The sequence below is a fragment of the Cydia splendana genome, chromosome 2, assembly GCF_910591565.1.
Source record: "Cydia splendana chromosome 2, ilCydSple1.2, whole genome shotgun sequence".
Taxonomy (NCBI): Eukaryota; Metazoa; Arthropoda; class Insecta; order Lepidoptera; family Tortricidae; genus Cydia; species Cydia splendana.
In genome coordinates this window covers 29,300,023-29,314,863 of record NC_085961.1, presented here as the reverse complement: position 1 = coordinate 29,314,863, position 14,841 = coordinate 29,300,023, and the positions used below count along the sequence as shown (strand labels likewise).

Below are 14,841 nucleotides of genomic sequence, written 5' to 3'. Positions count from 1 at the left end.
GCGTCGCACCATATCTTTTATACCTTTCCAATTTTCTGACCTAACGCCACTCTTAAAATCTATTGTGTTCGTGGTCAATCAGCTCCCAATCTTAACTATCCTAATCAGTACATCCTTAATTTAACTATCTCGATGAGTTAATCGCCTCGCCCCAAAAACATGGGTGGCCATTTTGGAAACTAGTTTCCGTTTCCGGCTATTACCTATATTAAAAGGAAAGCCAATACGGCTTAAGGAAGAATTAATGTTTAGAGTTTAGAGAAATTAGTAATGGGGTACCGCAAGGAAGTATATTGGGTCTGCTATTGTTTCTCATGTACAGAAAACTATTAGTTCAGCATCCCTGTATAGATAATTGTACCTATACCTACATTTATGACAAACTAGTTTCTTGTCATGACTTTGTTTGCGTGGTATGATGATAATGATTGATAAAAACTATCATAGGTATGTCCTTCCTTGGGCCGCAAACTATAGTGCGACATAAAATAGTAGAAATTAAATGGAACTAAAAAAAACCATACTAAATTGTTGCCATGTTTAAGCATTTTACGTCAAAAATGTTACAGTTACGTAGGAAGTGGCGCCCTCAATATTTTTTTACTATTTCTTGTCGGACTATATCTCCATACCAAATTTCATTTCAAACGAACCGACGGTTTAAAAATGCGTGAAGAGGTAACAGACAGACAGAGCAATTAACCACGCAATGTTTATTTGGACAAACACAGCACTAAACCCTTTATAATATCCTTTAATTCATAATCTTCTTATGAATGAAGAAATATATTGCACCAACAAACTGTAAGTACCTAAAAACTAATAGTTTATCGTACAGAAAGTTTGTATATTCATTAAAGTAGGTTAAGGTCGTGATAGTAAACTATGTAAGCTCCGATATCAATTAAATGTAAGCTACTTTATTGCATTGTGTCTAATATATACAGGATGATTCATGAGAATCATGAAGCGTGAGCAGGACTAATCCTGCACACTCAGTAACTGATAATTGATCGATCACCGTCGTATTTAGGTGAAACCACACTTTTTCCTATTTTTTTACATTTTGGTGAGGGCAAATTTAATTCTCTACAATCATGGTCACCCTACAAGACCTAATTAATAAACATAAAACCTCTTTAACCGTAATGACAGCATTTTGATTACGAAGAAAAAAAACTGAAAAAGTAACCAGACCGTGATGACAGTGATGACATTCAATTTGACACAGAATATCGGTACCTAGTTTATTTTAGTAGGTATTCTAATTTTAGGGTGACCATGCATGTCGTAAATAAATTAATAACATTTTTATTTTCAACATGACTAGAAAATTAACGTTAACGTCACTAATACTGATACGAAGCAGTTGCTTATAATTTACGAAATGCGCAGTGTTAGTCCTGCTCACGTCTCCTGAATCACCCTGTTATAATATTTGATAACTGGGGGAGTATGAAATTAAGATAAATCTTACTGACATTGCCTTCGCATAGCCGTGATCTACAAAGTTTACTAAACCAGGACAAAATGCCAGATACATACAATAATAAAGTCAAGAACATACAACAGATAGATCAGCATCCAAGGGCGTCACCAGCTGATCAGCATATACATTTACTTGTAGATCTGTAGACCCCCCGAACCCTATGACTCCGTCTTTTCGAGATTTTCCAAAAATTAATCGGAAAATATCCATAAGTATGTTATCGAATCTGCTCACAAAGTTTAGGATTTCGCCAACAAACTATTGGTTAAATTATACGTTAATATTAGTACCTAAGTAATAATTTTATTGTATCATTTAAATATGCTCAATAGGTCACATGGTGTAAAATATATGGACCATACACGTGAGTTGATTGTATTATTTGTAAAATACACAGAGTTCTAGGTCATTTACTATAACAAATATAACAATTTATAAACTAATCTAGTCAAGATTTTGCTGTCCGTTAGGGCACAGATTAATAAATAGTTACTACGTAACAGATACTTAATTCCCAAACAAAAGCGAAAATACCTACGCTATAATAGCCTACAAAACCTTAATAATAATACCTGCTGCTCAGGACAAGAAGAAATGTACCATAAGTACGCGCACAAAGAGTCGAGACTGTGTTGCCCGCCGTGCGAGTCACGTGCTAACGCGTCATCGTAAGAATGCGCTAGGGTTGTAGGCATCTACCTATGATGATTATTGTAATAAAACGAATGTTGCGGATCAACCATATTTTTTATTAGTCAATCAAATATGTTTTAGTTTTATATAATGATTTATATTTTTTTCCCTTCTCGGAATTCTCTGTTATTAAATTTTATAGTTGTAAATATCCTAAATTGCGTAAATAATTTTAATAAATACTCAGGAGCAAAGCAACGGAAAATCAACGGTTTTGAAAGTTGTAATACGGTGCTACCAGGCCGATTAATTATTACGTCGTCAAAATTATTTAAAAATACTTTTTCTAACCCTTCAATATAATTCTTAAACGTTTCAGGTGGGACCTTTAGCCCGCCATAAAATGATGAATCTTTATTATAGGCTTTTTCCTTTGTTTGACTTTTACACCCATTTACTGCACAATAATTACGTGGTTTCGGCATTTCGAAGCGTAAGCGCGGGAAACGTGCGGTGCGAGCGTTCAGGCGGGCGTTCGGCGGCCCTCTGTCGGTTGTATCGTCGACGATACGCCGAGCGGTAGGCATATAGCGCGTGGCCTTGAGCGTGTGACGGAGGCCTGGTTAGGGACCGTGCGAGTTGGAGGGTCGGCCATCTTGTGGCCTGAATGGGAAACATAAACCAAAAAGAATAGATAGTATAGAGGGGTCCTGTCATTGTAAATTTTGTAGTCACTGTAAATTTACTGCCATCTATCGACACACGACTAAAACTCAAAATGAAAACGTATAAAGTTATCAAAAAATGTATATATATGGATAAATGATTGTATTATTTTTATATCATTTTGATCCATGTTCATTCACTGATATCTATGTGTTAAAATTGTTAAATATGAAACGGTGTCGTCACGCCATCTAGCCGAGGATAGGCTAAAGGTGTGTGCGCCATCTATTCGAGAATGACTTTTGCTTGAATTCCGAGGCACGTTTTTTCCTTAGACTTTATTCGTCTTATACGAAGTTACATATGTCTTTGCATAAACTATACATTGACACTTCACACCAAAGCAAGTGTTGCCCTCTACCGTTCATGTACGTTTACTTGTGCATTGTAGATTCTGCCACCTTGTGGGCTAGGTACATTGGAGGCATAAACTTGAAATTTACACTTCGCGTCAATAAACAGGGGGCACCGGTGCTGCCCCCTACAGTTTATGCACGTTCCCTATCGAAGTAAGGAAAAGGTCATGGGGACATATATTTTTCGAAATCGCTTGACGGAAAATATTGAAATGACCGAGTTATGAGGTAACAAACATAAAAAAAAAACGATTTAAGAAATTCCGAGTTAAGGATGACTCACGCTAGACCGGGGCCGGGCCGGGGCTTCCGGCGCTTCGTTTTCTATGGAAAGTACCACGTGATCACCGATCAGCCGTCATAGAAAATTACATGTCGGACACCTCGGCCCGGGCACGGCCCGGTCTAGCGTCACTAGCGTGTGTCATACTTTAGTTGGTTAAATCTGGGACGTGCTAGTGGCCCTATGTAAATAATTTTGTAACAAAATGAAGTGCGCATTATTAAATATGTTAACACGGGTCACTCACCCAACGTAGTCCCGCCACGCCACCCACGGGCCACGTGAGTGACCCGTTTTTAATATATTTAATGTCTGTGTCTCACGGAAGTTTTGTTATTAGAAGTGCGCATTATTATAACAATGAAATGGTTTCGCTTCTACAATTCATTGTAATAATAGTATTTCTACTCGTATCATTTCATCAAATTAGGTCAGCTAGGTCACACTTCAAAACCTGAAATACAATGTATTTCGCTCATTTCGTTTCACATGCAATTATAATACTTAATGCTTTAAACTTAATTCCTAAAATGGCGTAATATGTCAATGTTGTTTTATCACTTCGGTCCTGGGGTACAAAATTATCACAGCGAGTGCATATCGTATATAGATCACCTCTTTTAGACTTCGCATTATGGATCCAGCGGTCGATCTGGAACGTCTGTTGTAAAAGGACCCCGCAGCAAACATAAGGAAAAAGTGGTTTCAGTCAAATCTCACGAAATTTTAGTACCTATGATGTATATTCATGGCTCTCGATTCTTTTTTTGTATGGGGACTACCTCTCTCAGAAGTATACTTTGAGAAATAATAAATTTAGTTAGCGATTAGGCCTCAAACTTAATCAAATAATTGAAATATAATCGCTTAACTGAGATCGTTTTTAGCACATATTAGTTGAATAAAAGCATTTACTGCACTCTTACACATTTAAAATGCCGAGTAAAAGCAATCCGGCTACCTTTACGAAACATTTTTGCTGAGAAAAAGCAGTGCGGCTGCTTTTATAGAACACTTTTACTGAGTAATAGTAAATTGCTAATGTTTACATGTGAACAAATAGTCGAGTAAAAGCACTATCGTTGCTATTAAAACTCTAGAAGTGCTTTTATCCACTTTTACTCAACTCTTACAGCATCGATTTGCTTCTTATACAGCGCTTACTCGATTTTTATAACACTTTTAGTCTGTATAAGTGCGCCTTGTCGCGTTGAGTAAACGCGTACAGGACTTTTACTCGACTGTTTTTACACCGTTTATAGCACCAAAAAGCGAAAATAAAAACGTGCTCTCAACTTTTATAGCACATAGATTTGCTAGTTGGGTTGTTTCATACAAAATATATGCAGCATACCTAGTTTACGTAAATCATACCATCAGCAACTGTCATGTCAGTGTGTGTCACAAGGTATCGATTGTAGTAGGAAAGACATCACAGAAATAGAACAATAAAAACCTAATTATTTCTGAAAGTATACCTCTGAGAGAGTTGCGCCATTATAAAAAAAAATCAGGAGACTTTAATCTACATCATACTAAAATTTCGTGAGATTTGACTGAAACCACTTTTTCCCTATGTTTGCTGCTGCATGTTGATGAATAAGAATGGCAAATCTCGATTAACGTGTGTCTTCATCTAGTGGGTATGATCTGCGATATAGTACAATGTGTACAATTGTACATACGTCAAGTCTACTGTCAATTACTAATGTGATTGATTGATAATTATATCATGTGCACGCGTAATGTCAAGTTGCAAATTATGTGATAACCAATCACACAGACATCAAAGAGAATTTGAAATAGAGGCGGATTGTCAATGTCAATTATGTAGCCACAGTAAAGCTACTGCCATCTTTCGACAGAAGATTAAAACGCTATAACAACAAATCGGCAATTATTTATTTAATATTATATCAAAATATTTTTGACAAAAGAAATAGTAGTAATTTTATAACCCAAAACTGATTAGGAAATAAAATTAAACGAATAAAAACGAATACCGTTTCAAAAACTTGTTATTTAAATGTATATTAGCGTATAAAATAATTTAAATACATTTTCGGTTACTGATGAAGTAAAGTGACGTAACAAAGTTTGTGACTCCTCCTCCCCCTTGTCACAACATGTCACATTTTCTTGACCCCCTCCCTCTCCCTAAACGTGTGATGTAATTAATGGATGACCCCAAAGTACGGAAGCTACAGTGGGCGAGTCCGACTCGCACTTGTCCGGTTTTTTGTTAATTACCTACTAACATGGTTGTGTAATCATCCCTAATAACTTGTGAAACCTAACATCAGACAAGTAGGTTGCTGTCAGTAAAACAGGGTAATCCAATGAAGCTAATCGGAGGCGACTGACCGATTCCTGACACCGCTATCACGGAGAAAAATACTTTAATTGATTATATAAGTAGCCATTATGAAGGTTTATCGAGAAAGCTGACATTATTTCCTATTAAACAGATTGATAAAGTACCTAATAGAATGAATAAAGAGACTGATTTTTAAATGATTTCAATATGTAAGAGGTTCTAAAGTCACTGAGATCTATTTTAAAGTACATATGGTGCTATGATACTTACATAAAGTCTATAATTGAAGGTAGAATAGAAAAAAAGAGAGGCAGAGGACGACCGAGACGTGCGTTTTTGGACCAGGCCAAAGAGAAAATCAACGTAGTGACGTTTCAGGAGCTCAAAACAGTGGCAGAGAGAACGGAATGGCGATTACTCCACCGACAAGAGCCAGGCCGGGCTATAACCGCGAAAATGGAAGTTCGTCAATTACGGGCATTTTTCTCCGTCACTCTAATTACGTCTTGATGAGAGTAAAGGAGAAAGATCCCCACAATTTGCGAATTTAGGTTTGCGCGGTAGGCCCCCAGGCTCTTATTTAAGAGTTATGATGATAATGGTGCTATGAAACTGAGACATTAAAATTGTTGTGGGTGCTCCTGTATCAGATCCAAACATTTCGAGTAAAATTCATCTAAATTACGTGAGTGACCCATAATAAAACATACCCTTTTACTCGTATCATTCCTCCGATAATAAACAATGCGTAGAATAATTTCTTGTTACGTAATACCGGTTATAATTTAGTCAAGGGTGTTGATTACATTATCAGTCCGTTAGGCATTGAATCCTGATAACGTAACCTTTAGTGATGTTGTTGAATGACGTAATCTCGTATTTGTACTCAATACTCCCACGCTTACTTAATAACGATGCGAGTCAATGCACCGAATATATGTTATATATGTTAGTTAAGGGCCTAAAATAATTAAATATAATAATTATTAGTAGTACATACTACTTACTACTAAGTTAAGATATTGCGTAGCCGAGACAAGTGGACGTAGAAAAAGTAGTTCTTTGAACAGCAGTGGGACACAAAAATAATAAAAGTATATCCGATATAAAGAAAAAAAATATGTTGCGTAAATAGACAACGAAATAACAAAACTTCCGTGATACAGACCTAGGTATATATATATATATATATTATTTATTGAGAAAACGGGTATATTAAAACGGGTCACTCACGTATTTTGAATATGTCGAGCAATTTTGGACTTGAATTACGTGAGTGACCCGGTTTAATATATTTAATAAACAAAATGATAAATGCGGAAAATAGAAAGGTTTTGTTATTAAGTATGTAGTGTTTATATTTTTAATCTGAATATCACGATTGAAACCAGTAATACTTATACTTATCTTTGACATTTACAATGACTTTCATGAAATCCATAATCTTATCTTAATCTGCTACTTAGGGGAACATCTGAAATCATATTATCTGTAGACATGCTTTTTAAACAAGATTTTATCAAGTAAATACGTCTGCGAGCGATAATGCAATTTTTACATGATGGGAAAATTGGGAACATTTAAATAAATAAATAATTATGTAGTTTATTATGGCTGGAACATTGTTACTGGTGAATTTTTAATATAACTTGGGACTCCGTTAAGATAGAAAATGCTTAGTAGATGGGATATGCGCCTTCTAAGGCGTGATGTAAACAAAAAGAAAGGAATGCAAAGATTCGCACCAGAAGCGATCTATAAGCATCGGTAGCTTAGTTGGTGTTAAGGGCAATCGTACCGGTATTCCAGAATGTCACAACTGTCACAAATTCCACCAATATAAAAAAATATCATTTTATAAAGCCAAGTTGGTCTTGAACAATGGTACGCTCGCCTGGTGGTAAGCGGTTCTGTAAGTCTGTGAACATACGCCACTAGTATGCCACATGCGCGTTGCTGACCCTTTGAATACCTGCATACGCCTTTCTTGACGTGACCCCATAATGTAGGTTAATCTATGATGTAGGTAGTCAAAATTTAACCAAGATTCTGATTTTAGCAGTCCATGTATGTTTGTGAGAAAGTGTTATTTGTGACGTGTGTAAAAAAAATAAGCCGGTTTTGATGAATGACGTATCACTCGAGTTGCCTTTATGACGCATAATTTAAACCAGGGGTATCCAAACTTTTTTACCTGAGGGCCATATTTGCTTTTGTTAAGGCAGAACCCCTGGAGCCTGGTTCCTGCGGGCCGGACGCTTTGGGTGTCGGCGGGCCGGATTGGAACGCGTCGCGGGCCGAGGTTTGGAGAGCCCTGATTTAAACTGACTTTAAAAAAAGAAGGGTTTTATAATCAGAAATCAGAAATATTTATTGTGTAAACTGTGTAGGTACAAGAACTATAACTAAGTAGATTTTTTGATCAGTATCAACAGTTTTACCCTTTTCGGGCATACAATTTATTTTATCTTAAACTAGGTTTTATCTTAAACTAAGTTTTTACATTTTATCTTAAACTAAGTTTTTATATTTTATCTTAAACTAAATTTTAGTACTTAATCATTTAGGTTAATCGAGTTATAAAATTCTTTTAAGTTATAGAAGACTTTGTCTATTAAAAAGTTTTTTAGGCATCTTTTAAAAGTATTTCCTTCTAGGCATTTTATTTCGTTAGGCAGATGATTGTAGATATTAATAGCTGATATGAATGTGCTTTTTTTATATATTAAGGTGCTAACCCTCGGAAGTACCATATTATATTTATATTGCGATCTGACATTTTCTTTGCATGAACGCTTTGTGAAATATTCAGGGTGATTTTTTACAAATAGACTTAATTCTAATATATAAATGCCGGTAAGTGTCAAAAAGCGCTTTTCCCTAAATACGTCACGCAGCGATTCATCTATGTACATTCTAAAAACAGTTTTTAAGCATCTTTTCTGCAATATGAATGTTTTATCAACCTCAACAGAATTGCGCCAAAAAATTAAAAACTTATATTGTAACTATTTTTTGTTAGGGGTATCAAATCGTTTATATTATAGGTCTACCTAATCAATACCAGGGTGTAGTAAAAATGCGGAATCGTTCAATGCTCCTTACTGCAAGCATCACATATCACATAGGTACCTATGTAGTTTGAAAATATTAATAAAGCATATTTTATCTATGTACTTAAATAAAAGTGTCGCCGAAATTATTACATTGTACCTACACACACATTGTAACAATGTCTGGCTACTGAAATATTACACAGTTTTGGCGGGATTTTCAAAAAATCTTGGGCTGATCACACTTTGTGTAGTAGCAATTATAGTTTTGATACTAGAAAATATTTATGATTTTCTGTGCACACGTAAGGTACTAAGGAAATAAATTAAATATATGTTGACGTGCACTCAAAGTCAGCTCACATAAATTCTACCACTATGTAAAGTACAGTCAACGACAAACACATAGGTATCTCTACACTTTCTCGGTTTTCTTTTTCGGTTGGGAACGAGAGACTGGAGGTGGTCGAGCAATACGTGTATCTTGGACATATTCTATCATTTGACAAAACACATCAGCAGAAGGAGATCTCCAGGAGAATCCAGCTGGGTTGGGCGGCATTCAATAAACTAGCGGACATCCTCAAGCCCGTTAACATTCCACAGTGCCTGAAGACTCGCCTCTTTAACCAATGTGTCCTGCCCACCATGACCTACGGTGCCGAGACATGGACGCTCACTAGGCAGGCAGTGCATAAAATCCAAGTGGCACAGAGAGCCATGGAGCGCGCCATGCTCGGCATCAAACTTCAAGATCGAGTGAGGAATGTTGAGATCCGACGTCGCACCAAGGTGCAAGACGTCGGATACGTCATTACCAAACTCAAGTGGAGCTGGGCGGGACATGTTGCCAGGCAGAGTGATGGCAGGTGGGCCAAAATTTTAACGGAATGGTGGCCGCTTATAGACGAAAGGAGTGCCTGGCGTCCGTTGGCTCGTTGGGTGGATGACATCCGGAAGACTGCGGGTCACTTCTGGATGAGATTGGCTCGGGACCGGGATAAGTGGCGTACTCGAAGAGAGGCCTATGCTCAGCAGTGGGCGATAAAAGGCTGATATGATGATGATGACACTTTCTCACCATATACCATTGTAACAAGGCGAAAAATGAAATGTAGTGTAAGTAAATAAGACCTAGCTCGATAATACCAAAAAAATCGATAATACTTCAAAATGTTAGAACTAGTACCTACTTAAAGTATCAAAATATTAATAGAGCACCAACCTACTGAATTATTTACGACTTGTAAACATTGCAGTTTTTCGTCATACAACTCTTCACGTCGACTTCGCACATTGTCGTAATTATTTATGAACATTAATAATAGTTTGCCGACCTCACTCGGTATAGTCATTATTAATATTATTTAAAATAAACTCCTTATAAACCACTATAAACTGTGAACCATTTGAATGAATGACATAAATTGGGTGTACCCTTATTTTATCGCCAAATTTTTTGCAGAATTTTGTTATACAGAAAATTATTCATAGAATAATCGAATCGCACATTTTTGTTACAATTAATTCTGTTTCTTCGATTATTCATTTCAAAGAAACATATTTTGTAACTTGATTAAAATTCAGAATATTTATACAAAGATTTTTAAATAAAATAAAAAACTGACTGTAGAATTATTATTCATTGAAAATTATTTGTGCGACACTATACAGTTCACAGAATATTAATTTTAACAATTATTATTTTACAAAATTACCTTTCATATACTCGTAGTATTCATTGAAATTGCTAAAAAAGGAGTTTAGGTTACTTTAGAGCTGCAACTTCTAAGAAAATGAACCCTTGCTGGAAAAGTGGGTTAAGTTAGGTTAGAACTGCGACCCCCAAGAAAACGAACGGTTGCCAGAAAAGTGGGTTAGGTTAGGTTAGAACTGCGACCCCCAAGAAAACGAACTGTTGCCAGAAAAGTGGGTTAGGTTAGGTTAGAACTGCGACCCCCATAAAAACGAACTTTATCCATAAAAGTGGGTTAGGTTAAGTTAGAAATGCGACCCCTAAGAAAACGAAATGTTGCCAGAAAAGTGGGTTAGGTTAGGTTAGAACTGCGACCCCCAAGAAAACGAACTATTGCCAGAAAAGTGGGTTAGGTTAGAACGGCAACCCCTAAAAACGAATTCCTTCCAAAGAGGCAGATTGCGTTAAATTAACGACTAAATAAATAAAATTCGACTAAATAACTATTCTGTATTTTAAATTGTGGTGAACCGTATTTATAAGAAGTGACCTTTCTACAGATCGATGATTATGTGAAATGAAATTACATGAACAAATTGTTCTTGAAACAAAACTAATGTTTTAAATTTTTGGTGAAACATAACTAATCCGAACTAAAATTACTTGAAGTAAATATTCTATGTAAAGATTATTTTACGTTTTAAAATACTTGAAAAAATTTCTGTGAAACGAAAATCCGCAGAAAAATTGACGGCAAAATAAAGGTAAACCCATAAATTGACAACAGACTTCTAGCTTTTCTTTTAAATCAAAGACAATTGGTGATACAACAAGAAAATATCTGTCAATAATATTTTGGCTGTCCATGCAGCGAAATGCTATGATCGCAGTGTCCATGCAACAGACCATGTTTTGAACTGATGAAGACATTGTCTATTGATACCTTAACACATTGTAATAAGATTCACATTGACCGTTAAATTTGACGATAGCAGAAGCAACAGCAACTTTGTTGACAAAGTGAAAATAAACCGTATTTCTTTACAATAAGATTTACGAACAATCCGTTCACATTATGAACGATGGTCCGCATACCATGTGTTTTATATTTAGTACCGCGCTGTACTCCGCATACGAACCACGTTTCACGCGGTTCAAGCGTTCAAGCCCAGTTAATCATTTAAAGCAGCATGGTTTGAATCGAACGGTATTTCTACAAAAAAACATAACCTTTTAGACTTTAGAACGGTGTGATTTTTTGTGCTTAGTTTAAATAAAATTTGGTTTTATGTTGTTGAAATGAAGAGTTAGGTTATGTTCGCGTGATAAAATACCAGTTTAAGTTATTGTTATATTATAAGTTAAAAAAATGAAGAATTCTGAAGATCAGAAGTTGGAGGATGGACAGGAAACCAATGATATTACTTTTGAGGATGCTTTTGAACAGACAGGTAAATATTTTGTAGTATTATCATTGTGTTACAGTTAACTTTGTCAGTTTTCCTATGAATACATGTGTCATTGTCATGAACATGACTTTATTATGGCAATGAGTTTCGTGTTGTAAATAATATGTTCGATTACGTCAAAGTGTCTTCGATATTATCTTAGACCTTGATTGTAACATGAATAGTAAATATTTAAACAATTTATTTCTCACGATTCAATGCAAAAGAAACAATACGAGGTTTTATAGACAAAATAATTTGTTTTTAAATACTTATATTACAACCGGTCACTCACGTTTTGTAAGTCAAAGCTGCTCGATTGTGTGGCTCTCAATAAAGTTTATCGTTATGGGACGAAATATGTCGAGCAATCTTCGATTTGAAAAATTTGAGTGACCCGTTAAAAAATTCTTATTTAAAATGTTTGAGCTATGATTAAAATTATGGATTTAAGTTAGGTACTGTAACATAAAAATGGCACCATAAAATAACGTACGTACCTAAAAATTACAAAATATTAGTTTTTGAGTAAAATAACCAGGCGGAACATGTAGGTACCTTAAAATATTTTTCTGATTAGGATTACCGTTGCATATTTTGGTTTAACAATAGAGCGTCATATACACTAATGCGCAAACATCTGAAATATAATATAATTATTATATGTATAATATTAACTATTGGTACCTACCAACATAGGCTACATACACCATAATCAATTTCACCTTCAATAAAGTGATAGTTTCATAGAATAAACTGGTTGCTATGTCAACAAAATATTGGAATGAGACTTTTTTACAACAAAAATCTGCTCAAAATTAAGTTTGTACGTTTTGTAGCACTTTTAAATATATTTTTTTATCATTTGCTATTAATGACTCTCACGTGTGAAAAGTGAGATAAGTCTAAACGTGACGGTTTTTATGTCGCCTGGTAATTACAGCATTCATTAAAATGGTGCTTAATAAATACTTACGGTCCAGGAATTCTTCGCACCTTGCAACATTGAGGTCCTTAGGGGGTAGAGTTATAGGTACCAAAAGAAAAGTCTGCATCGATTTTGATAGCACAGGTACGCAGTTCAAGTGTTATTGAATACGTGAAATACGTCATAATTTCATAGAAGTTTGACGTTTAAAATAACACTTGCACTGCGTGTGCTATCAAAATCGTTGCAGACTTTTCTTGGTCTAACTCTAACTCATATTGATTGTCACTGTGCCAAGGTACGAATTGTCATCGAAAGCAAATGTGACGTTATCTATGAAAAGGGACCTTATTGTCGATGGCGCTTACGCCATCATTAACGATGCTCCGATATAAATACAATGCTGCGGGCGCAGCACGGTTACACTTTTATCGCCTATCACTATGCGCGTCCCTTTCGCACTTACATACTTGTTAGAACGTGACAGGCATGGTGACAAGGGATAAAAACGCGACCGTGCTACGCCGCCTGTTCGGCGTAAGCGCTATCGACAATAACCTCCCTTTTCATTTCATAGATAATGCCCCAAATTTCTTGACTGATGATGAAACAATGTCGGTTGCGTTGCGTGGCAACCCCATAGGTATCAAAGTACTTTGATTCGGCGACCACACTACTGTGCCGGTACTGTCGCCATCAGATATATCAGAGCGGCCAAGGTTTTCACAAATATCTGAAACAAAGCCTCTGTTATCAAGACTTTTAAACGGTATGTTCAGATATTTTTAAGCACAGCAGCAGCTCCGATATATCTGATGGCGACTATACCATCGTCCACACTGATAATAGTGAATATTCGTAAAAAGCGGGAGTAAAGCCTGGAAGTTAGAAGGAAACTAAATATTTTAATAACAAAACTTCCGTGAGACACAGACATTAAATATATTAAGAACGGGTCAGGGTCACTCACGTATTCCGTACTCGGTACGGGGTGAAACATGTCGAGCATTTTTCGACTTAAAATACGTGAGTGACCCTTTCTTAATATATTTAATAGGAAACAAAATATACTTATGAAAAATTAATTAATTAGGTGCTATAAAAACATACTTATGTTTAAAATTTGCTCAGTAATTCCCTCTGCTATATCACTAGCTATATTGTACTAAAATCATATTGTTATGGTATGTATACATACCATACGTATGTATACGGATAACGATTTACAACTGAAACTAAATGAAAATTAGACAAGATTCATTATTTTTTTCTATTGAACCAATTTCAATCTGCTCTTGCAAATATAGTCTAGATCATGGTATAATAATATACTCCGCCTGGTACTCCATTCCCGTCTTTTCTAGGTCACCTAACTGACACAAGCCTACGTCATCATGCGACAGCGCTATACGATAATATGCGATAGCGCTATATATAGCGGCCATGTTATTGTGACGTAGGCCTGTGTCACTCTGGGAATAGAAGACCATGTTTTATTAGACTATGGTCTAGATGTGATTTTTTTCAGCCCTTGATTTTAAAAGTGTTGCTGTTTGTATATTATTTATTTTAGTTATAGTACCTACCTAGGTTAATGAATTTCAGTAAAGGTCGATTCAGTATCTACCTGTACATAAAGCCTGTACTAAAACAATGTACTTAAGTAAAGATTTAAACAGGATTTAGTACTCATAACGAGACGTAAACCTAAGTTAAATACCTGTCTGCATTATGGATTAGCAACAGTAAACGAAATTAGGTCGAAACCATTAAACGATAAAATTATTAAGTATCGCTAGTTCTGAACGAACAGGCAGGCTTACTAGGCTTAACGTTATATAATTTTCTATGCGGATTAAGTATTACGGCCTTGGACATGCAGTTCTATTCTTAGGTACAAATAATCATAACC

At 35.7% G+C, this 14,841-nt stretch overlaps 2 protein-coding genes across 2 annotated transcripts in view; one reads left to right on the top strand and one right to left on the bottom strand.

Annotated features, from left to right (window-relative positions):
- LOC134806110 (cadherin-87A) overlaps positions 1-14,841 on the bottom strand; it is a 484,783-nt gene that overhangs the window by 199,494 nt on the left and 270,448 nt on the right. The gene's annotated exons all lie outside the window — the stretch shown is intronic.
- LOC134806111 (synaptic vesicle glycoprotein 2A-like) overlaps positions 11,690-14,841 on the top strand; it is a 40,856-nt gene continuing 37,704 nt past the window's right edge. Inside the window, exon 1 of the mRNA XM_063779388.1 lies at positions 11,690-12,004. Within this exon, the coding sequence (XP_063635458.1) occupies positions 11,923-12,004 (82 nt within the window). The 5' untranslated portion in view covers positions 11,690-11,922. The remainder of the gene's footprint in view (positions 12,005-14,841) is intronic.